The sequence below is a fragment of the Dromiciops gliroides genome, chromosome 4 (assembly GCF_019393635.1).
Source record: "Dromiciops gliroides isolate mDroGli1 chromosome 4, mDroGli1.pri, whole genome shotgun sequence".
Taxonomy (NCBI): Eukaryota; Metazoa; Chordata; class Mammalia; order Microbiotheria; family Microbiotheriidae; genus Dromiciops; species Dromiciops gliroides.
Window position 1 is genome coordinate 334,389,721 of NC_057864.1, and position 25,550 is coordinate 334,415,270.

The 25,550-nt window shown below is 38.8% G+C and overlaps 1 protein-coding gene across 2 annotated transcripts in view; it reads right to left on the reverse strand.

Moving 5' to 3' along the window:
* Nucleotides 1-9,580: 9,580 nt before the first annotated feature.
* The window catches only part of BVES (blood vessel epicardial substance), a 136,399-nt gene continuing 120,429 nt past the window's right edge, over nucleotides 9,581-25,550 (reverse strand). For both annotated transcript variants that reach the window (XM_044002998.1, XM_044002997.1), the window contains one exon: nucleotides 9,581-14,422. In XM_044002998.1, the coding sequence (XP_043858933.1) occupies nucleotides 14,280-14,422 (143 nt within the window). In that variant the 3' untranslated portion in view covers nucleotides 9,581-14,279. The remainder of the gene's footprint in view (nucleotides 14,423-25,550) is intronic.

Below are 25,550 nucleotides of genomic sequence, written 5' to 3' on the forward strand. Positions count from 1 at the left end.
CTCCAAGAATCTTTCTCTCAAAGAAATTTGTTTTATGTTTCTGTAACTTATTCATTGTGATAGATTATGGCTTAATTTTGTTTGTTTTATCCGATTTTGTACCAAGGCAATTCTGGCTCCTTTAAGAAGTCAATTTAAAAAATACCAAGTCACAGTGAGAGAAAAATGAGGAAGAATAGACAAAAATTATAAATAAATGTCTCCAACATAAAAGGCAGTTTGGAATAACCTTTTGAAAAATGCAAAATAAAGAATAAAGGGAAAACCACATTACACCTGAAAACTGGGCAGAGGTTTGTAGCTCTGTCAAATGTAGCAAATTAGTTTAAGGGAAGTTGAGGTAATTGTGCTCCTAATTAGAGCAAAGAAATATTCATTTGTTATTTCACCCTTGGAGTCCAATTTCTTAACAGCTGAAAAAAGGTGGGAACATAAATTGGCCCAAGGGTAACCTATGCTATGGAGTAGTATAAATAAAATAAAAGATTTAAAATTGAACTTTATGCCAATTTAAGTAAAAGTGTATAAATTTTGTACTTATGATTCTTTTGTGGCGGGGGTGGGGGGGCAATGAGGGTTAAGTGACTTGCCCAGGGTCACACAGCTAGTAAGTGTCTGAGGCCAGATTTGAACTCGGGTCCTCCTGAATCCAGGGCTGGTGCTTTATCCACTGTGCCACCTAGCTGCCCCTGTACTTATGATTTTTAAAAATCTTTTTCTTCCCACTTGCAACACAGCGTTTCAGAGTTGGTATTTAGGAAGTGAATGTAATTCAACTGAAACCTAGTGATATGAAATTATAATAACCAAAAGACAAGAAGTCTTTCCCCTGCTTCTTTGCAGAGGGGGAGTTTTGAGTATGGAATATAGCATATAATATTAAATTTTTTCAATATGTTGGTTAGACACATAAACACATCTTTTAAAAAATTGTTGAAGGAATACATCAAGGAAAAATTGTTATAGAAAAAGAGATCAATAAAATTTTATTTTATTTTTTTAGAAAAGTGAATTTAGATTACTTCTGTTCTGGCCTCTTCTTAAGGTGTGTGGGTGTGTGTGGGTGTGAATGTGGGTGTGTGTAGTGGTATATCTTTGCCAAGATTAGTTTATTGATATCTGAAGTCAAAACTGGGGCACAGCTAGTTACATGGCAGCAGCTACCAAGTAAAGACAAGAGTCCTAGTAGTAACTCTGTAGTATGTAGATTAGGCTGGACCTGTTGTCTTGGTTTGTCCACAGGACTTCTGCAGAGTATATCATGGAACCTTTGCATCCCAGCTCTCCTCACAGCCACCAAAACTCCTGAACACATAGATGTTTTCTAAGGCAATGCCTAGCACCGTGTTGTGTACTAGTAGGGACTAAACAATTCTTTGGAGAATTAAAGGAAATTATTTACCTCATTTAAAAATGGCTTAGGTGCCCTAATATGCAGAAAAACAAAAGCTGTATCTACCCAGGAGATGGGTCTCTGTGGCTCTCAGAGGGCTGGCTACCTCCTTCCTCTATCACAGACCCTTTTGTAGGAGACAGATTTCTATGTAGTCCAAGGGTTAAGGATATATGTGTCATTATAGGTAGGAAATTGGATCTATCTTGCATACTATCACTGGATCACATATGTAAATACAGATTCTTGGGGACAAAGAAGACTTCCTACCACCTCTTTTCCCAAATAAGCCATCTTAATGTGAATAACCATTAGACAGATTATGCTACTTTAAGTGGTAGTGTGATGAATCCAGTACTTAGAACAGATTGGCTACCAAAGGAGACTGACGATTAATTTATGACAAATCATACTGCTTCCTTAGTCACCGATGATAATATTACCATTTGAAATGCTTATACATGGCTCATTAAGGTGGTTAATGTAATCCAAATCAACTTAATATTCACAGCCTTGAATTATAGTCTGGTCAAATGAATGAATTTTCAATGGGTTTGATTAGAAAAGCCAAATGAAATAAGGAAAGAAGAAGGAGCCACACTGCACAATTTCCTCATTTCTACCCACTTAATCAAGTGTATTCTCTGCATCAATCTGGATGATATCCTAGCCCTTTTACTTGTGTCTGCCAACCAGATTCACACCTTCATCAAGCATTTAGGAAGATGAAGTGACAGGGATAATTAATTAAGACAATGTGCCTTCTTTTATCCCTTAAGCCTTTATTCTTATTAGAACCTTTTCAAATCAGAAATAGCTATGGCCAACTTTGACCAGAGAAGAAAAAATATTTGATATGAAAAACTGTATAGACAGTGTATGTGCATGTGTATATACATGCATACATACATACATACATATACATATATATAATTGTAATTAGAGTCACTGCTTGTTGACTGACTGATAACTACAATTGAGGAAGCTTGTGTATATAGCTATTAGCCAGAGATACAACTACTTGGCAGTCACTGGCATAGGAACTGGAGATTAGATAGGTACATTTTTCACCTGATCACAGATTAGAGTACCCAAATCATTTTGAATGAAATGTCATTCACTCATCAAACTTTTGTTAAGTCTCTACCAAGTATAAGACTCAACATTAAACATATTCTTGATTTTAGATACTATTCCTGTGCTCCAAATTGTGTTTGTGTGTGTATGTGTGTGTGTGTGAGAGAGAGAGAGAGAGAGAGCCTTTGAGGTTCAACCTTATTGAAATCTAAATAGGGTATACCTTTGCCTGAACATATACTACCTGTTTTTTCATTTATGTAGGAAAGTCCTGGGGGTGGGGAAGAAACTCCTTCTGCCAATTCAAGTTAGCTCTTTTCTTGCAATTTAATAGTCTGAGAGTTACTTAGATCTGAGAGGTTAAGTGACCTGGGTTACACAGTCAGTGTATATGTCAGAGGTGGGATATGAACCCACAACTTGCTTTAGTCATTGGTCTGCTTTCTCTTTACTATTCTAAGCTGCTTCCCCATACATGCATGTGCATATATGCATATATCTCTCTATATATTTACATACACACTAAATATAATAAATGTAATTTACATGTTGCTGGCTGTCAAAGTGGTTTCCTCTTGCAGAGAGCATTCTCAGAATACCAATTTCAAAACATGAATTTGCTTCAAGAAACATTTTTTAAGCACCTTGGGAAGTAGGTTGGAGTTTTGGTTTGGTTTGGTTTGGTTTGGTTTAGACTTGGGGTTTTATTGACATAGGAAACTGGGTTAGCAAACTTCCTTAACCTATATAGGCAGAGTACCAGCCCTAAGAGATTAAGGATGTGTCCAGGATCACACAGCCAATGAGTGTTTTAGATGGAACACGATTAGAGTCTCTCTGAGTAATCTCAGTACTCTATCCACTTGCCATGCCAACTGTCTAGATCATAGTTGGAGGCAGATAAACAAGGCTGAAACATTTTCTGTACTCTACGAGAGTACATTCATTCTACTTGGAGAGTTGGGGGGGGGGTAGAGTGGTGAGTACAGCTTGAACACAGATAAGTAAACATAAGGTAATAAAGCTAGTAAAAATTATTCTAAGAAGCAAATAAATTCACTTATTTCATTTTATATTGGCCCTGATTTCAATGACTGCCTCTTTACTCTGGTAGGATGCTGCCCACTCACAGATCTGTTTCCTCTCTGTTGCAGTTTTTATACAGCGTCAAATGCCTTAGCAATCATTTTGTCTGCATCTCTTTCTGAGTTTGCATTTTTAATGAGACCTTATCCTTGACTGAGAATTGTTATGTTCAGAAATAGAGCTAAGAACCTCTGGATGACTCTGATCCTGGTACATTCAGCATGCCACAGTTAGTTCAGAGGCACTACCTTTACAATACTTGTGATGGCAGATTACAGGGGCATTTGTCCTCAACTTGCTGGGTTTTCAGCCAAACACAGCTCATCAGGCCAAAGAGAAATTGGTTTTGACCAACTAAAAATTTCATTAATCATTTGCTTACTCAAATAACTCTAAAATTATAGACTTTCAAACTAAAGCTAGGTAGGACAATGAACTCGCATCTCATCAGTGCCCCCTTGCTACTGAAGCCCTTACCTCTGATTGGAGAGTGTAGAGACAGAGAGCTCCTCCCACAACTTCCATTTAAGGAAGGCCCTGAGGCCATCCATCTCTTCATTTCCCCCTCAGCTTCACTCCTTTGGACTTCTCATCGCTTATGTGATTTCTACCCCCAGCCCTTAGACGATAATCTCCTTGAGGACAGTGGCTGGCTGGCTTTCTTTTTTTTTCTTCTCAGTGCTTAGTAACAGCATTTGGCACATAGTATACACTTACTAAATATTTCTTGACTGATTAGATAGAGCATTTGATCTGGAGTCAAGAAGAACTACGCTCAAATATAGCCTCAGACACTATCTGTGTGACTAAAGACAAGTCACTTAACCACTATCTGCCTCAATTTCCTCATCTGGAAAAATAGGAATAATAAGAGCTTTCTGCCTTCCAGGGTTATTGTGAGGATAAAATGAAATAATATTTGCAAAGTACTTTGCAAACCATAAAATGATACATAAATGTTAGCTATTATAGTAGTAGTCATAAAAAAGTTGTAGTGGTGATGGTAGTAGTAGTCATAATAGTAAATCTAGTAGTAGTTGTAGTAATAGTAATCATGAGGGTTTTTTTGTTTTGTTGTTGTTGTTTTGTTTTTTTTTTTTTTTTTGCAGGGCAATGGGGGTTAAGTGACTTGCCCAGGGTCACACAGCTAGTAAGTATCAAGTGTCTGAGGCCGGATTTGAACTCAGGTACTCCTGAATCCAGGGCCGGTGCTTTATCCACTGTGCTACCTAGCTGCCCCTGTTTTTTTTTTTAGTGAGGCAATTGGGGTTAAGTGACTTGCCCAGGGTCACACAGCTAGTAAGTGTGTGTTAAGTGTCTGAGGCCGGATTTGAACTCAGGTACTCCTGACTCCAGGGTCAGTGCTCTATCCACTGCACCACCTAGCTGCCCCAGGTTTTTGTTTTTTTTTTAAGTGATTAAAACGATATGATTTTTAGACCACTAGGGAACACTGCTGTTCAAGTGCCCGCCTCTATTTGATAATAAGGGCCAAGAAGAGTCAGTCAAATTCTCACAGCTGCAGTTAAGTACTCCACGCCAGAAGATGCTCTGGGGATAATGGAATGCTCTCTATGGCTCTCAGAGGGTTGGATACCTCTCTTCCCCAGCCCTGCCCCTTTTGTAAATGGCAGCTTCTCTGCTTAGTCTTAGTGTTTAGTATATGTGAATGGATCCAATCAGGGCTGCTGATTCGTCTCCTTAAATGATTCCTTCTCCACCTGATGCTAGTTACTAGCTGCTCTTCTTTGTAATATCCCCACCTCATACTCCTCACTGCCACACATCCCCACTGTTTTTTCCAGAGTACTCATCACCAGAGAGAGGGTACAACCTCACTCTTTAAGTCTTCTCAAAAGAAAGTAACTAGAGGGCAGGAAGCCCTGAGCCCAGGAGCAGCATTCTGTGGTATGAGATAAGAATCCTGGCTGAGAAGTCAGAAGACCTGAATTCCAATTCTGCTTCTATTTCTTCAGCAGCTCACTTAACTTCTGTGAAAAAAGGGAATTGACCTTTAGCATCCCTTCTAACTCCACATCTCAAATGCTGGTCCATTTTGTCTTTTCCTGTTCCTTTTTTTTCTTTGGAAAGCCTAGAGTCTAATATCATTCTCCAAAGATGCCAACCCTTCAAGTGTCCTTCAGGTTTACTTCTGCTTCTTCCCTATATCCCTCCCTTTCCTGGGTCAAACAACTAGCAAGTGTCTGAGGTCAAATTTGAACTCGGGTCTTGTTGTATTTAGGTCACAGTACCTGGCTTGTACCATTGCCAGCATTCTCTTTTATAACAAAAGAGTTTCAGCGTGTGTGTGTGTGTGTGTGTGTGTGTGTGTGTGTGTGTGTGTGTGTGTGTGTAAAAGAAACTTAAACCTGAATGAATGTGTTTAACCTCAAGAGAGCAATTTATTTCCTTTTTTATTATTTGAGGCTTTGGGGATCATCTCCAGTAGTTCAGATCTAAATCTTGCCATTGGACCCAGATGGCTCAGGAGGAGGGATCGAGGCTCTTGACTTTGCACAGCCCTGTCTCATTTAAATTCAAGTCACTTGAAAGTGAAGACATCACCTTCCTGAAGTCATTGGTCCAGTCCAAGAGAAGGACAAACAACAACAACAAGATTGGTCTCCCAGGGTCTTCCTCCTGCTGCTGTAGGGAGGGGATGGGCAGATTGTAGAGGGAAGGAATGTTACAATTAAAATTCAAATGAATTTCCCTCTTAGCCTTTCCTCAGACTCCTAAATATGCAGAGATACCTAAGTATCACTGGGAGAGCTCACAAGTTGTTTGTCCAGAAAAGCAATTTGTAAAATTTTTTCCCCTGTTGATCTCCATTATAGACAGAGAGGAGTATGGCATGGCAGACATAGAATACTGAATTTGGGAGTCAAGAAGACCTGTATTCAAATTCTGCCTGGGACTCCTTAGCTATCTGACCTTGGGCGAACAACAATCTCTTTGAACCTTAGGCAATTTTTTTACACCTCTCTACAGAATTGATTTGGGCAATGCTCACCCTGACAAAATCACAGATATTTAACTATATTGATGTCAGTGTTTCAGTGTGATATAAAGCTGACACTGGGTGATTGAGTCCTAAGCTGATAGACATGTGAACAAATAGTATTCTGATGATCTTCCTAGAGGACCTATTTTTCCTGATGTACAATCAGCAAGCTCACTACTAATGAGATTCGGCATTGGTGACTACTTCATAAATCACAATGAGTGGGTGGGGTGTATCTCAATCAATCCCAGGGGCAGGTGCCTATTCTAGGGAGGTGTGAGCAGTGAGTTGACTAGATATTTGTTTGCTGTGTCTATGTCCTTTGGGCTGTAAAGAATTAATTGTTATTTGAGGTTTTTATGCCTCTCTGGGGCTCTGCAAACCACACGGTGCTCCACCCACTGGTTGTAGCCATTGCCAGGGCTCTGGCACCTCACCATGCACCGCCGCCTACAAGGGCCTGGCAAAATTATAATGATTGGAAGCCTAGTGAGGGCAGTCATGTGACTATCAGAGCGGCCATCCCATTGGCTGGGGCTGTGTGGGGTGTTTCTAGGTTTGGGGAGGAGAATTGGGCATTCTAGGTGGAAGCTGGAGAGCAACAGGCGTTCTGCTGAGTATTTTCAGCTGATTCCTGAGCGGTGGTATTTTTCAGGTATTATAATTTCCCTTTCCCCATTTTTATTTCCTTTCCCTTGATCCTACTGATCCTGTTTGTGTTTTGTTTTTTTTAAGTTCATTCTTGTTAAAATAAATCTTGTTCTGTTTTGAGGGAGGCTGCCGGTCTCCTTCCTTGCCCCAATATTGCAGCAAGCCGCTTAGCTAGCACTATCCAGTTAAAAATTGGTCCCCACAGGGCTCTTACAAATTTGTCAAGTATTGAGGGAACTTGGGTGGCAAGCAGAAAGGTAGACAGCCAGTTATCCATTGCAAGCTGGCCAAAATAAATCTTTGAAAGGAAATCCTTTGTGCTTATGCTAGAGGTAGGAGAATTGGACCCCTCCTTTCACCTTGAAGAGACAAAGTAAGATTATTCTTCTGTTCCCACTCAGGACCAGAGAGCACATAGTAGGATTAATAAAAAAAAATCAGAGGAAAATGTTTGACTTGCTTTAAATCAAGAGCTCTTAACCTTTGTGTGTGTGTCATGGACTCTACTGGCAGAGTGGTCAGTCTGAACCCATATCACAATGTTTTTAAATCAAGAAATAAAATTCATAGAATTACAAAGGAAAAATATTTTGAAAGTTATTAAATACACATATATTTTTTAATGTTCATGGACCACAGGTTAAAAACCCCTAAACTGATACTTGTTAAAAATCAAAAGTTCAGTTAGTGGTTTTTGTTTTGGTTTTTTTGTGGGCATGAGGGTTAAGTGACTTGCCCAGGGTTGCACAGCTACTAAGTGTCAAGTTCTGAGGCTGGATTTGAACTCAGGTCCTCCTGAATCCAGGGCCAGTGTTTTATCCACTGCACCACCTAGCTGCCCCAGTTAGTGTTTTTAATACCAATTTTGAAGGCCTTTCAGTTAATGTGTTTGGCCAAACTTAGTTTATACATGCTGGGTCACAATAACCATTCTGTTTTTGTTTTACTGCCCCCCAAACAAGGCCTGATTCACCTCACTTCAATGCAGCAACCAGAGTCTTTGCAATTGGATATCATTTGGTCAGGTACACAGACTTGAAGATAGCCAGGAAACTCAAGAGGCAGAAAAGAGGAGAAATCAATTCAAGCATGAGAGAGAATGAGAGAAAATTGTGAAACCACAAGGAAGCCAATGACACTGGATCAAAGAGTACATGATGGGGTATAAGATTAGAAATGGAGCGCAGGGAGGGAGGTTATGTTATGAAGGGTTTTGAATGCCAAACTGAAGAATTTACATTTGATGCTGGAGGTGATGGGGAGCGACTAGAATTTATTGAGTATGGGGGTGACATGATTAGACCTATGTCTGAGGAAAATCCCTTTGGCAATTGAATGGAGGATGGAATGGAGTTGGGAGAGATTTGCGACTGGTAGACCCACCAGCACACTATTCTAAGAGTCCAGCCCATGATGTGATGAAGGCCTGCACCAAGGTGGTGGCAGTATCAGAAGAGAGCAGGGAACAAATTTGAGACAGATGTTGCAATTTATGGTTAAAAAACATTTCACACACTTTATTTTCATAATCAATATTGTGAAGGCTAGTACAGTAGTACAGCTAGCCACATTTTTTATCTCATGGAAAGGAGTCGTTAACACTTAGAGGTGCCCCAAAGTAGAATGAGTTACCTTAGGAAGTAATGAGTTCTTCATCAATGGAAGTTTTTAAGTAGAAGCTTGATGACCACTGGTCAGAAATATTGTAGAGCAAATTTCTATGTAGGAATGGGATGGATTTGAAAATCTTTGAAGCCATTTTTGAAAAAATTTCTGTGATTCTGTAAGGTTAGCTTTGTTTATCAGGAAGGTCTCTCTGTATCCCATTAAAATTTAAGAATTTCCAAAAAACCCAAACATACACCTGTGTCGAGTCTTCATAGAGTCCCATTTCACTTTTAAATTAGAACCGTTAGGGATAACAGTACACATTGGAGGAAATTCATTAAAGTTTGAGACAAGTACATGATACGATTTTAATGCAACTTCCTTTTATCATAGATCCCAAGCAAAATGTACCACCTTGCCTTAGAAAATAAATTGTCCTGTGATGAGCAGGACAGAAATACCCATTGGATATGGAAAGAAAATTCACTCCCTGCTAATCCCCAGGTTTCTAGGTTGCAATCATACCTATGACCTAAGTTATAAATATTTAAGTAATAAAACCTGTTTTAAAACATGGTAGGTCTTCATGAAGACTCTGTGAATAAAAAACCACAAATTGGAGGGAAGGGGAGGAGAGGAAATATTGAAAGTTTAGGGACCAGGGGGGCAGCTAGGTGGCACAGTGGATAAAGGACTGGCCTGGGATTCACGAGAACCTGAGTTCAAATCTGGCCTCAGACACTTGACACCCACTAGCTGTGTGACCCTGGGCAAGTCACTTAACCCTCATTGCCCCACAAAAAAATAAAAAAACCAAAATAATTTAGGGACCCTAGTTTAAAAACTTTTTAAAAAATTTGTTGATATTTTTTTCTTGAAGATTGAAATCTACAACCTTCCATACTCTGAGTACCTATGTGGATGGATTTTTCAAACCTTTACAAGAAACAGATCTCAAAGGGTATTACCATGATTCACTTAGTTTTATACTCAAAACACAAGGCATTCGGGGTGATACTTACTATGTGCTAGACATTGTGGTAGAGAATGGGGATACAAAGATAAAAGAAAACAATCCCCACCTTCTAGAACTTTCTGTTTTTATTAACAATATTTTCAAGCAGATTATTTGACCTCCATTAAACAACTAAAAACAATTCCCCAGTGATTACAAAAACATAGCACATATTTTATGTTAGTAGATATGTTTTATATACATATTTGTATAGTAAAGTGACACAATTAATTTCCGAAGGCCTTCAAGAAAATAATTATATATTCAAGAGTTGTTTCTTCCCTTTCTGAATAGCCCACCCTTTTCATTATCTGTATCTGTTCTGTTGTATGTTGTATCTGTTTTTCAGCCAATGCATGAGAGAATTAATGCCTATCCTCTCCCTCTCCCCCACTTTCCTCCATGTCATTTCCTTCCCTAGCAGGTTACTGCTCTTTCCTCTTCAGGTTCAGAACTTTTTAAAACATTTCAAATCTTAATACATCATTCTTTATGGACATATTATCTATTAACAATGGTAACAAAAAAACCCCAACCTCCAACCTCAAAAGAAAACCAGCCAATGCTCTAAGATCTATCCATCTCAGCAGTTTGCTTCTTTAAAGATTTACTCCCAGAGTGGAAGAGGAAAAGAAAAAACAACCCTTATCCAAGTCAATTTTAAGTAATTACCCACTCATCTGTCTGGGAGAGCAGAAGTGAATCCTGCTTGAAAGGAAGGAGAGAGATTGATTTCAAGCTCCTCTAGATTAAAAAACCCCATGTAAAGGCTTGACCATCAGTATTCAGTGCCCAACTCTCATCTGGTTACTTCTAATCTAAAATGATTTGCATATCAGGGACCATTATGTCAAATTGGTTTATGTGGCATTCTGTGGAGTGATTTTTGTCAATTAGTCTTATGAAACTTAGAGCTAGCATGTCTTTTTCCAGCACTTAAAGGAAAATCATCTTAAAATCTATCTTAACATAAGGATGCAAATGTTCTCAATTATCCACCAAACTACTCAAATTTCAAAAAAAACATACTCCGATCTAGGTACCTCAGTTTGCAAAAATAATTTCTGATTAAAAAAAAAGAAGGGCTAAAGATATACAAAGTGAAATTAAGCCTTTTAGTCTATGATTTTCATATTTTAAGAACGAAAAGAATAACGGGTGCATTGTCTAAAATTCACACTTCATTGGTGAAGTGAAGGGGAAGCTGTTGTTTTTCTGATATTTGGAGAAATACCCGAAGTTCTTTAAAAACATATTCACAGAAGAGGCAGCCTGGTAGAGAAATAGTAGTCCTCAGTGGCAAGAAGACTGACATAGGTTTAAGTAGCACCTATGGTGCCTCTTACACAGGTTCTAGGACCTTGGCTAAGTCATTTGGTCCCCTGGGGTCCTCAGGCAACTACTCAGGATAAGAAGTTGAAAGCTTTTTGCCTATCTGCTTTAGTAAAGGGATTTTCCTCTCTAGAAGCTGCCTGGTTTCCTTCCCCTCCTCTCCCTTTCCCCCAGTAAAAAATGGGCAAAAGTGATGCACTACATACAGGTAGGGAAGGAAGAATATTTTGTCACAAAGGGTCAAAGGACTTATTTTGTATTGCTTAAAGAAGGGCCTGAATTTAAGAATACCTTGAATGACCATACTGTAATGATTGACATAATGCATTCAAAAATCTATAAGGCAAAGAAAATAGATGTTGGATGAAAATTTTTATTTCTAAATAAAATTATTTTTTAAATTGTGTCAATTGATGCTCTGGTTTTTGTAGATTTTAACTGTATTTCATTATTATAAGAGAAGATTATATTGTATGTGTTAGGGATGAGTGACATTAATAACAAAGGAACAATAATATACATATGTCTTAAGTGAACACATTCTGAAGCAATTATTTATGGTAAAGCTTAGATAATAAATATAAGAATTATGACATAGCATGCACTTGAAGAAAAATAAACCCAAACTTTTCTATCCGTTTTATGAAAATGGAAAACCATTCATCAACTGGATTGCCTTTTTGATAATACCCCTTTTTCCAAAACACATATTTAAAATGTATAATTTTCTTGGTGTCTATGCAAACAGATTGACATCTTGTGCAACATCTTCGATAAGTAAACCAGAGGGAAATTTGTTCAAAATTAAATTACTAAAGTAATTGATTTGGGAGTTTAGGTTAGATGAGATGAGTTTATCTATATACTCCCCATATATGTATATAGATATGCATGTATATTTATACACACAGACACACACACATATATACACATGCACGTGTGTATGTATGTGATAAAGGACTACTTTAGTCTGTATCTATGTATGTGAAATAGATTTTTTTTAAAAAATGGTCAAGGGGGACAGCTAGATGGCGCAGTGGTTAAGGCACTGGCCCTGGATTCAGGAGTACCTGAGTTCAAATCTGGCCTCAGACACTTGACACTTGCTGGCTGTGTGACCCTGGGCAAGTCACTTAACCCCCATTGCCTACAAAACAAAAACAAAACAGAAGGAAAAAAATGGTCATGGGATATAACCAGTTTGTATGGCTCATCATGGTTGGTCTGCTCAAAGCACCCTGACGGCTACTAGCCCATCATCCAATCAGACCCAAGTCACACTGTGCCCCCGTCACTTGAATACCCCTATTTGCACAGTCACAATTCCAGTTGAGAGATGAACATTTAATTCAAAATCACATTCTCTGAAGTCCTCATTGAATTTTTGCATTGCCATGGCTATGCATCTAAAATGTTCTTTTATTACTAGTTTGTTTATTCTGCCTGAGATCAAGCTTGGGTGCTCAAATTTTGGATACATGGCCAATGTATTAAAGAAAGGCATAGCTAGGGAGGCCTAGGATAAGAATTCTGAAAATAGAATACAATGAAGGCAATCCTGGTGGTCTATCATCCCTGTGGCAACAACCCCTCATTCCTATCAGCAATGGCTCCCTGTGCTTTTTCAGCTACCCTACCTCAGGTTGAAAAATCATAATGATACCAGACCTGGGGTGGGATGGGGGTGGGCAGAAGAGAAAAACTATATGAAAAGCCAAAAGAGAGCAGATAGAGACTAATGACTGAAAAATGATTCAACATTACTTTACTCTGGGATTGGCATCCATTTTATAATGATAATGCTAACTATATCATAATGGTGAATGTAATGAGCTTTGTTCTTATCAGGCTGCCAAAGTGGTTCATTTAAAAATGGAAACGGGGGCAGCTAGGTGGCGCAGAGGATAGAGCCCTGGCCCTGGAGTCAGGAGTACCTGAGTTCAAATCCGGCCTCAGACACTTAACACTTACTAGCTGTGTGACCCTGGGCAAGTCACTTAAACCCAATTGCCTCACTAAAAATAAAAAAAAAGTTTTTAAAAATTAAAAATAAAAATGGAAACTAAGTTATTCTAGGAACGACTTGGACAGGGAGCAGGAGGAGGGGGAGTAACCCACAACAGTCAAACTAATCATTTCTCTGAAATTACCAGTCAATTCTGTTCAAGAAAACAAGAAATATAGTTGCCCCACATAGACAACCCAAATAAGTTTGCCTGCTTTTCACTGCCACTTAAAATGAGTTTTACAACCATTTAATATGATTGAAATTGTCTTTTGAGTAAGTTAAAAGGACTGTTACCTCAAAAGCTGTGCTTCATGATGGCGAATTGATTATTGTTTATGATAAAACAACAACAAAAACCTTGAACTGGAGTTGAAGCAATAGGACACATGATGACACATCCTGGCAAAGGAACATGAAGCAAAAAGTGTGGATGCTGGTCACTTTGGGGGTGGGGAAAGTAGACCCCCCCCACTCCAATTTAGTGCCCTGGGGCAAAGCCCTGTTTGTTCCTTGCTAATTGTGGCTGTTTCACAAAATAGATTAGAAAGAGTATTACAGGAGTCAGAAGACCTGAGTTCAAATTTAGACTCTACCAATTACTAGACTTTCAACAAGTCCTATAACTTCTCTGACCCTCAGTTTCTTCCTTTGTAAAATAGAGAAAGTAATGTGTATTTGCACTATCTACCTCACAGAGATGTTGTGCGACTCAGATGAAGTAATATATGGTAAGGCTGTCATAACCACAAAACACTACAGGAATATAAGCTATTAAAATAAATGATGGGAAGTTCTACATCAATCAATAACAAGAATATTGACTTATAAAATGTCTATAAAACATGAACATTTGTAGGTCAAATTAGAACTTTGCTCAATCAAGACACATAGTAAAATGAACCATTAAAAAGCTGACCAGTAAAAAAGAAAAAAAAACAGTTTAAAAAACACCTTATTGTCATCACTGGCCACCAAATTTCAACAATCTGAATTTATTGTGGGAGGACTGTTTGAAATGAATTTTTCAAAAAAAGAAAGACAAGAGCTGGTAGCTTTCAGGATCTCTTCAAGGTGACTAGGTTAATTGACCAGAGCTACAGTCTCCTTACTCTTCAACCCTTTGTATGCTTGGGTACAATCCACGAACTTTAGCTCTAACTGGAGATTCTGGCTCAAAGACATCATCTTCAACAGCTTCTTCAATGGGCTTCATTTTTTCAGAGGCTCTCATATATGGGGAAGGCATGCCTGTCAACATTTCACAAAGATAATAAATTAATATATCCTGATATCCAACCTCAAATTGTAAAATCGTTCAAAACCATGGAAACCTAAAGATTGGCAATGGCTTAGCTCAACATTTTGTTGAACACCTACTATGTGTCAGGACCTCTGCTAGCCACTAGAGATGCAAAGACAAGACAAAAACTAGTCCCTCATCTGAAAGGCCAGCAACTCTGCTCTGATTTTAATGAAACAGAGATATGGGGAAGGGATATTTGCCCTAAGTCTGATTTTTCTAACTCAGAACTCAGAATAGCAATGCTCCTCTATTTGGGGGAACACTTGTATCGATTTTTTTTTTAATGAGGCAATTGGGGTTAAGTGACTTGCCCAGGGTCACACAGCTAGTAAGTATTAAGTGTCTGAGGCCGGATTTGAACTCAGGTACTCCTGAATCCAGGGCCAGTGCTTTATCCACTGTGCCACCTAGCTGCCCCTGTATTGATTTTGCTAAATTGGCTTGTAGAATATGAGCCTTCTTGAATACTCAGTCTGGTTAGAACAGAGATAGTAGCTGGATATTCAAGATATTAGTTGAAAACTAAAGTAAAGCATATGGAACCCAAAGAAGCGATATTTGGGAATAGTAGCATGGGATTTTCTAATAATATATAAGCAATTAATTCAACCAGTTCTATGCTATTGTTTTTCCCAATTGGACTAAATAAGACAAAAATATTGACTTATTTATGGAGCATTTAAAAGTATCTGAATAAATTAATTTATTCTATAGATAATTGTGAAAGCTTATCAGTGGGTGATTATGACAGGGTCAAAAATCTAGCAGGGTTCTTTCCTTCCATATAAGTCAGGGTAATTTTTTACCTAAAAGTCAAGGAAGTTATCCTCCAAGACTTTATTGGTCTAGGGGCAAAGGCTCAAGACCCAGGACTATTGACTGGATGATCTAGCTTCTTGTTTCCAGGTCATTGAAGGTCATTGAAGATCAACCAAACTGGAATCAGGGTTCTTCAGACTCGGCGAATGCCCCAAGGCCCTACACTACACCCTGGACTATGTGTGTTTCCATATGGAAGTGAGCCCCTCTTTTACCCCTCCCCCCACTCCTTTACTGTATCCTTTTTCAATATCTTTTTTAGGCTATGACTATGTAAACCTTTTAACTGTTAGAATGATCTGTGAGTGTCATTGGACCTAAATCACCATAGGGTCAGTTTGAATAAGAGTGATAATAATAAATGATGAATATATACTTTTAAAAACATGATATAATAAATAGACCTCCCAACAATGTCATATTCAACATCCGGGTCAATTTCATCAGATTTTTTTAATCTGGGCCATTCATTCCTACCACCACCATGTCATGTTTGCTGCTCAAAAGTAGGGCTGAAAAAAAAAAAAAGAAAAAAGAAAAAAAAAAAAGGGCAGCTAAGTGGCGCAGTGGATAAAGCACTGGCCCTGGATTCAGGAGTTCCTGAGTTCAAATCCGGCCTTAGACACTTGACACTTACTAGCTGTGTGACCTTGGGCAAGTCACTTAACCCCCATTGCCCAGCAAAAAAAAAAAAAAAAAAAGAAAAGTAGGGCTGAGTGGCCAGTGATGCTATCAAGTTAGAGAATTCAGGCAGCCCATAAGCCCTGAAGAAAAATTCACTGTACAACTGACTTTGGATAGCAAATGGTCGAAGCAAGTCATGTGTTTGCTTCACAGGGAGCAGAAGCAGTATAATCCCATTCAAGGCATGAAGAAGAAACGCTAGAATGTCCTCCTGAAAGAGTATAAAATCAATTTCAATACCAGCTAGGAAATGACAGCAGCAATCATAGCAGCTGGTGGCCGGCCTGAGCTGGCATGAAGCAGTCATGGATGGGATGGTTCCCCTTGAACGAACCCATTGTTAAGTAACCAAAGGTCTGAAAGCAGCTGTGGAGGCAGCAGTAAGCCCTGTTGCAATCTTACAGACTTCATCTCTAAAGCTCTGCTCAGGCACCTGGAAAGAAATGTCAGGAATACCTTCAAACATCATAGGACAATTTTGATACAGAGCATTTCAACTTTCATGTGTTTAATAAGCAAGCCTCCCAACCCCACTGAAATCGTTCATTAATTAATGGAAGGGTAGCCATGTGGGATCTGCAACTGGAGGATTAGGGTTGGAATCCCAAGTCTGTAGGTCACTATCGATGTGACTTAAGTTTTTTGAACCTTAGTTTCATCTATAATATAAAGACTATATGACCTCTATGGTACTTTCTAGATCAAAATTTATCAGTTTAACCAGGACCCTACACCCCTAAATCCCTTGACACCCCCCCCCCGCCACCATCCCTACCTCCAGAATCAGACCAACCTTGCCAGAATCATCCAGCAAAGTAACCCCAATGGAGATGTAGCCCTAAGAGCTTCCTTTGCTGGGGCTGCAGCCCCTGATTCCTCAGCAGCCACAAGTATTAAAGACCTGGAAGAAGGGCTTTTGCCACCAGAATCTTTGGCACTGTCAAATGGTGAAACATCACAAATGGATATTGTTTCTTATGTGAGCTGATGATGAGTGAGATGAGCAGAACCAGAAGAACATTGTACACAGTAACATCAACATTGAGTGTTGATCTACTGTGATGGACTATATTCTTCTCACCAATGCAATGGTACAGAAGAGTTCCAGGGAACTCATGATAGAAGAGGATCTCCAAATCCAAGAAAAAAAAAAAAGAACTTGGAGTATAGATGCTGATTGAACCATACTATTTTTTTTGTTTTTGGTGCTGTTATTTTTTTTTCTATTTTGAGGTTTTTCATCATTGCTCTGATTTTTTCTCTTATAACAGGACTAATGCAGAAATAGGATTAATGTTATTATGTGTGTATATATATATGTGTGTGTGTGTGTATAGATATATCTATATCTATTTAGATATATAGATATAACCTATATCAGATTACCTGCTGTCTAGGGGAGGGGGGAGGGAGGGGAGGGAGGGAGAAAAATCTGAAATTGTAAAGCTTGTATAAACAAAAGTTGAGAACTATCTTTACATGTAATGGAAAAAATAAAATACCTTATATGTTAAAAAAACAAAACAAATGGATATTGTTCTTTCAAAAGAAATAACACTAAAAAGATGCATTTGTTTATTTTTTCTACATGTTAGCCAAATTGGATATTTTACCATTTGGACCACTTGGCCTTACCCCCTACCTTGCTGCAGCACCTAATCGCCATTAGAAATTTTTATCCACACTGTAGCCTTCACTTTGCTATGAGTTTTATCTCTCCCTATTAGAATGTGAGGTTCTAGAAAGCAAGGACTATCTCACTTTTTTGATTTATTTTCTAAGCAATTAGCATGGTATTTTTTACGTAAGTACATAACAAATTATTTTCATTCTTTCATTAATCAACCAAACATTTGTCAAGTGTTTAATGTGCACCAGGTGAGTGCTTAGAATACAAGTACTCTCAAAGAGTTTACATGATCATGGCTGTCAAAACAAAAGATATACAAAATAAATACCCAGTGATTTCAGAAGCTAGAGTCCAAACAGTTAGAGAAATTGGGGTGGGGGGAGCATTATAAAAAAAATCAGAAATATCAGAAAATCAGAAAAATCAGAAAAAAGCTTTATAGATGAAGAAGCACTTGACCTGAGACTTGGAGGGAGCTAGAGTTTCTAAGAGAAGAAAGTAAAGGACATCATCCCAGGCATGGAGGACAACCTGTGCAAAGGCTCTGAATTGAGGGAAAGAAAATTATTACAAGAAGGACTGAAGGCTGAAGCCCCCAGAGATAGTGACAGGGAGTAATGAGTAATTAGATTGGGAAGAGCTTTACATGCCAATCAGAAGAGTTTATATTTTATCCCAGAGACAAAAGGAAACCACTGAAGCTTCTTGAGTAGAGTAATGCCCAAGGTCATAATATAGTAAATGACAGAGCAGCAAAGGATACTACAAGTTTCCTGATTAGCAGCCTAACAACCAATCATGTGGCCTGTGCCCTCCCTCCTTGAGAAAATACTCCAAGTCTGTGATGCCAAGTCTCAGGAATCTTTAGGATATATTCAGAAAACACTAGAAGTAGCTAGGTGGCACAGTGCTGGGCCTAGACGCAGGAAGACCCGAGTTAAAATCTGGTCTTACCCCCTAACTAGCTGTGTGACTCTGGGCAAGTCACTTAATCTCTGTTTGCATCAGTTTCCTCTTCTTTAAAATGGGGATCTTATATAAAAGCACCTACTTTTCCAGGTTCTAATGAGATAATAATTATAAAGCACATCGCACTGTACAGGGCATATAGTAAGCACTATATAATTATTACCTATTATTATTATTATTATTATTATTTTGTTGTTGTTTACTCTTAGTTTAGCCAACAAGAAGAAATTATTTCAATCCATCCTGGGCTGGTTTGAGAGACCTTCATTCTAATGCCAATCTGGACTCCTTGTCACAGATAGCACTGTTCCACTCCCTAAACCTTTCTTGATGTGAGAATCCCAGGATGGTCTTGAGTGCACGGACTGATATTCACATAAGGTGAAAATGGGAGTGACAGCCTATTTCTCTGCAGCGGTCACTGCCAGAAGATCAGTCTTCAAATACTGGGAGAATTATTTTTCATCAGACTTGGTGTTTTCTAATCTGAAGAGAGATCTGAGTTCTTTCTGGGAAAGATTTAGGTTTCATCATAAAATAAAAATGAATATTTCTTTCACTAAGTAAATCAAAAAACCAATTTGGAGTTTGAGTAAAAATGAGGAAATTGAATACTCTAAGGAAACAATTTTATATAACCCCAAGCCGGGTGGCGATAAATCCCTTTTGATTCCTTTGCCTTGTTTCCCACTAACTTTTATAACTCATCAGGACTGTGCCCAGAAGGTACAAACTAATTTTGTTGGAAGGGTGGGTGTGCAATAGAGCTTATTTTGGATTAGATATGCATTTCCATCACTCCCTTGGCTAATGGAGGTTGGGTCACCAGGAAGTTGAGCACCTCATTAGTAAACATCCAAATAACTTATTTATCCAGTACCCTCAGGGAAGTTCTTAAACACTCAAACTTTTTCTAAGAGACACAGACACTTTCCTAACTTCTTAAATAGAGCATCCTGAACATAATTGAACTTTTTGCTCCTGGTCCAGGACCATCATTCTGAATACCAGCTATTGTACTATGCCAGAGGGATCCATATACCCTCAAGGGTACTTAAGGAGGAAAGAACTGCCAGTCTCTACACTAAATGCCTCTAGGGGTCTATGATGTGGGGTCAGATTCAGATGTACAATTCTTGTTCCTCTACCTTTGCTGTCCTATGGGACTTTCTGCATCTGTCAATGAGAATCATAGTGTTTTCTCTGATGGTTAGCAGCAATCACCTTCTAGTCTTCCATGAGGGCAGTTAGGTGGTGCAGTGGACAGAGTGCTCGGCAAGGAGTCAAGAACACTCATCTTCCTGAGTTCAAATCTGGCCTCAGACACTTACTTACTAGCTGTGTGACCCTAGACAAGTCACTTAACCCTATTTGCCTCAGTTTCCTCATCTGTAAAATGAACTGGAGAAGAAAAAGGCAAAGTACTCCAGTATCTCTGCCAAGAAAACTCCAAATAGCATCACAAAGAATTAGACATGACTGAAAATGACTGGACACAGTCTTCTATGTGCCAGAAACCCAGCTGGCTTGCTGGAATTGTATGTAAAGCTAGAGTAAATAGGTTCTGAGTAAGGAACCCTGAAATATTCACCTATGGAATACAGCGAAATGGCTTTACTATACAGATTTTGACAACTGTTTCAGTCTTATTTTCTTCTGGTTTTGAGGTTTGTTCTAGGGAACTGAAATTGCTAGAGTATCACCTTCAATTAAATAAAGCATTATTCTATAAAGTTTGTCAAGGAAACTATTTTCCCCACAAGCAATATATTTAAAATTTATAAATGATTTTGGAAACCACAGAATCAAATGCCTTGAGACTTTTATGCCCTGAAAATTCTGACAACATTTAAAAAATTCCTTTGAAAATGTTATTATTTTGATTATGCTCCGCCATCTGGCCAACCAATTCGGTAAGTAATTAAAAACCTCACAGGCCTTTGAAATCTTATTTAAGCATATATAATTTCTTAGATTTATTTCTTCAAATTAATTTGGAAGAGGAAAGCTTTGACACCTTCTGTAGAAATATTTCTTTTCTCAAATTTGTATTTTTATCTTACTGGCTTGTTTCTTCATTAATTGAAGGGGCTAAAACTATTACCTTTGGCTCTTGTTAATGGTCATGCTGAAATAGCTTTATATCTTTGTTACAGAAAAGAATGTTCATGGAAATAGGATCTGAGTGAATCCCCCAGAATTCAGGGGTAAAATGGGGAGGGGGTGAGGGAAGAAATAGAAGAGTGGTTGTCCTGTAAACAAGGAGGTTCCTTAAGAGAACAACCCTGGGAGCAGCTAGGTGGTGCACTGGATAAAGCACTGACCCTGGATTCAGGAGGACCTGAGTTTAAATCCAGCCTTGCTAGCTGTGTGACCCTGGGCAAGTCACTTAACCCTCATTGCCCTAAAACAAAATAACTATTAAGGAACGATTTCTTTTCCCCTCTTTCCTTCTTTTTTATTTTAATTATGAATAAGGAATTTTTTATCTTGAAATTTTTATCCAAAAGAAATAAATCCAATGGGCTCTGCTGCTAAAAGCCAAGGAGAATGCTTCTTTTTAGGTGATTTGTATGAAGTTGGGCAAGTTACCTCAAATCTCTAGACCTCAGTCTTTGTCATTTGTAAAATGGCTAGACTAGGCTGTTCAGTCATTTTTCAGTTGTATCCGACTCTTTGTGACTCTTCTTGGCAAAGATGCTGTAGTGGTTTGCCATTTCCTTCTCCAGATGAAGAAACTGTGGCAAACATGGTTAAGTGACTTACTCAGGGTCACAAAGCTAACAAGTGTCTGAGGCCAGATGTGAGCTCAGGAACATGAGTCTTCTTGACTCCTTGTCCAGCACTCTATCCACTGCACCATCTAGCTGGAGACTTAATAGAATTTAGAGTCGGAAGAGAACATAGAATTCACCTATTTCCCAAGAGTCTTAACTTGGGTTCTACAGACCTCGGGAAGGACCTATAGATAAATTTCAAGGGGGTCTGTATTTGGATGACAAAAAATTACACCTTTTTTTTTTTTTTTTGCGGGGCAATTGGGGTTAAGTGACTTGCCCAGGGTCACACAGCTAGTAAGTGTCAAGTGTCTGAGGCCGCATTTGAATTCAGGTACTCCTGAATCCAGGGCTGGTGCTTTATCCACTGTGTCACCTAGCTGCCCTTACACCTTTGTTTTCACTAACCTTCAGCATTTCCTTCAATTATTTAAAAACACCATCCTGAGAACATCATCTAAAAGAGTCCATGACACAAAAAAAGTTTAAGAACACCCTGATCTAATCTGACCTCCCAGGGATTACAGATGATACCAGTGAAGCTGACAGAGATGAAAGGACTTGCCTAAAACTAAACAGCAAGCAGAACTACTAGGATCACTCGGCTCCTAGGCCTAGCCTATACCAGAATCCAGATCTCTTCACTCTCAAATTATTTCTTTCTACTCTTCCTTAAATTCTCATTTTATTTAGGTTCAATCACACATGCCTCATTTACCCAAAGGGATTATTTAACATCTAGGCTCTTTTATTTCTTTTAAAAAAAATTTTTTTTTTTTAGTGAGGCAATTGGGGTTAAGTGACTTGCCTAGAGTTACACAGCTAGTAAGTGTTATGTGTCTGAGACCGGATTTGAACTCAGGTACTCCTGACTCCAGGGCCGGTGCTCTATCCACTGCGCCACCTAGCTGCCCCAGCTCTTTTATTTCTTGATTATCTCACTTGGTTATAATTTAAATTGTGTGAATTTTATTCTGGCACACCTACCTTCTAGAGTACCTTAAAGCAGTCAGCAATAATCTTTTCAGTTTGACATGCTAACCTGAGGAAGTAAATGAGAATAGAGAATACTTCATCAAGGATTAAATTTCAGTTTCCTCCTTTGCCCCAGACAGAGAAGAGGTAAGAATAAACAGGTGAGAGTTTAAAAAAAATCCAGAGATAGGAACAGAGGACCTATATGGAAGTAGCTAAAGGTGGGGGAGGGGGCAGTTGTATGGGTGCTGAAGAAGAAATAAGGATAGAGGTAAATTAATGACAGCATTGGGTCACCAAGTCAAATGGTCTAACACAAGACCACCTTAGAATGGATGGTAGTGGTCCTGGCCCCTAGCCTGGGAATCTTTTCTATAACCTGGCTATTACTACCTACTAAGATTGGTTAATGGGACTCAATTACTTATTCTCCAAGAAAATAGGTGCATTTCAATTCTAGACTACTTGCTTAATTATAGCTACGATAATGCATTAAGACAGTGATTATGTAACCAGGCTAGCCCTAGGTAGTAATAATAATAATAAATTTGGAGTCAGAGGATTCAGGTTGAAGTCTGAGCACTGTTACTCACTACTGTTTTACCTCAGGTAATTTAGTCTCTCCGAGCCTCAGTTTCCTCATTTGTAAAATGAAGATTAGATGACCTGTAAATTACCTTCTAGGTTTAAAATGCCAAAGAGAAAGTATGATAGTTTAAAATTCTTTGTTTTGTCCTTATCAAAGACCTAATCAGTTTTCTGTAATAGAAGACAATCAAGTTCAAGATCTTGGAGTCTTCTTCCACATTTTCAATAGTGAAAATTATCTTAGTTTTAATTTTCTTCCTTATCATTGCCTGTGCACTTGAGGCCCAATGGTGGCCAGGTACAGACAATGTAGGATAAACTCATCAAGTAAAAAACAATCGTTTTTCAACACTTCAATGACCTGTAATTTCATTGGAGTAGAAATTACCTCCACCAAGGCAAATTATAACCCACTTCCTCACTCCCCGAAACTGCAAAGTTATGTGGTCTTTAGGTGTTGTTGTCTTTAAAAAAAACCCCTACCTCACCAATTCCCCCTCCCCTAACACATCTCGTTTATACAACTAAGTAATGAGCCTTTTTAAATATACGATAGTCTCTAGACAAGAGACATATAATTGATTGTCAAACCCATACCTGAAGTCTTTCCAGTTTGGAAAGCACCTACCAGGCCTTGGGCTCAGCCTGCATAGCTTCAAGGTCACTTTCTCACTGTGAGGAGGTATCAGAATAGAACTTTACCGAAAGCCTACAAAGTCTCCCATCAAAGTTAGAAAACAATAATTTGAAATGACAGTAATTCCACTCTAGGGAAAAAAAACATTGCCTTTAAATAAGGAAGGATTACTTTTCTCTATAAGAACATTTCTAAACCTTGAAGCTGTGATGATTTGGGTAATCCTTTTGTTGTTAAGAGGTAACTATAGATCTTTTTTGCCATTAAGAGAACCTAGGTAAATTTGAGCTGAGCACAATTATATAACTGTGTGCATTTCCAACATACAGTGCCTGGGGACTGAATTGATTCTCTTTACCATCTGTGACAGTCAAGGGTCAGTCACTGCCCCCATCACTGAAATTTTAATATACTCTGATGTCCCCTGATGAGTTCAACTTTAAGAAAAATAATTCCATCACTGCTAGTCTAACACCCAAGCTTTATGGGTCTAGTCCTTTAAGTAAATTCTAGCTAATACTAAAACTCCTTCCTCTAACCCAAATTAGATCAGAGGAAGAAATCTTGTGCTAGGACAGTAAAGAAACCAGAAATTCACTATGGGTGATTGGCCAGGAAGGGGGAGGGAAGCTTAACATCATGAGATTCAGAGCTAGAAGGGACCTCCTGGAGCATATGCCTCATGTTTCTTTTTTCTTTTCTTTTTTTTTTTTTTTTGCTGGGCAATGGGGCTTAAGTGACTTGCCCAGGGTCACACAGCTAGTAAGTAAGGGAAGATAAAATTCTATAGCAGAAAAGCCAATTAGATGTGGCTACTACCTGACCAGAGCTAGGAGACAGAAATAACCCCAAAGGTCAGGACCCTTATTTCAAAAAAATCCCCCTTGATTCTCAGGCATTTGACAAGCATCCAAGCTTTCATGACTCCACCCCAAAAGGGAACTTTCCAGTTTTCAAGTGGACACCCCATCTATACTCTATAAAAGCTTTTGCCTTCTCTCTGGTAGAGGAAGAGGATGTTTCTAAGCTCTCCTCCCTGGGGGTAAAGTCTTTGACTTCCCCACTCCATCACTTTCCTTAGCAATAAATAAAAGACCACTTTATTCTAACTGAACTGTGTTTCAAGAGGTGTAATTCTTTATTAAGGAATACCTAAGAACCAACCACCCTCTTCCCCATGACAAAGATTCTACCAAACTTCACAGAAACTACTGGGGAGGGCTTTTTGGTCACACTATAAGAAGTCAATGACCCTGACCCATACCTGATTGCTTACTGCCTCAAGGGAGGGGGGCAGGAGAGGGAGGGAAGGAGGGATAAAAATTGGAACTCAAAACTACAAATGAAAATGTTTATACTTTTAAAAAAGAAAAGAAAAAGAAAACCTGCCACCTGGACCTGCCTTGGGATCTGAGAAGCAGGGGTGTTATGGGAGTGGGGAGGTGGTCCAGGCAGCCCATGAAAGGGGAAAGGGACAGAAAGGGAGATCCCAAAGAGTGGCAGCTGGGTGGGTGAGAGACTTCCTGTGGCCTATCAGGTATCCAGACACATTGGTATAAGGAAGCAGAACATGGCTTAAAGGCTCCCTTTAACGCTCAGACCGGTTCCCAATATCCTACTTGCCCTATCCTCAACCATCCACTTCTAGTTGTCGAAGTTTTATGAAACTAAGAATGAGGTGAAAATTCTTGAAATAGTTTATCGATTTAGGTGGATCATTTCATTTTGAAATTGCTTCTGGTTTGCTGGAAATGCTCGTGTTGAAATCAGATTTGTGATTACTGTGCTCTGTCCGAGGATAAATAGCCATACCCTGAACCTTAAAGACATCTGTCTGAATTGTCAAGGCAGGCTAATTTGGTCAGTAAATCACAAGATCATAGACTTAGAGCAGGAATGGAGTCATCTAGCCCAATCCTTTCATTTTAAAGATGGGGAAACAGGAGGCCCAGAGAGGTCTAAGTGATTTGCTCACTGTCACACATGGTAAGACT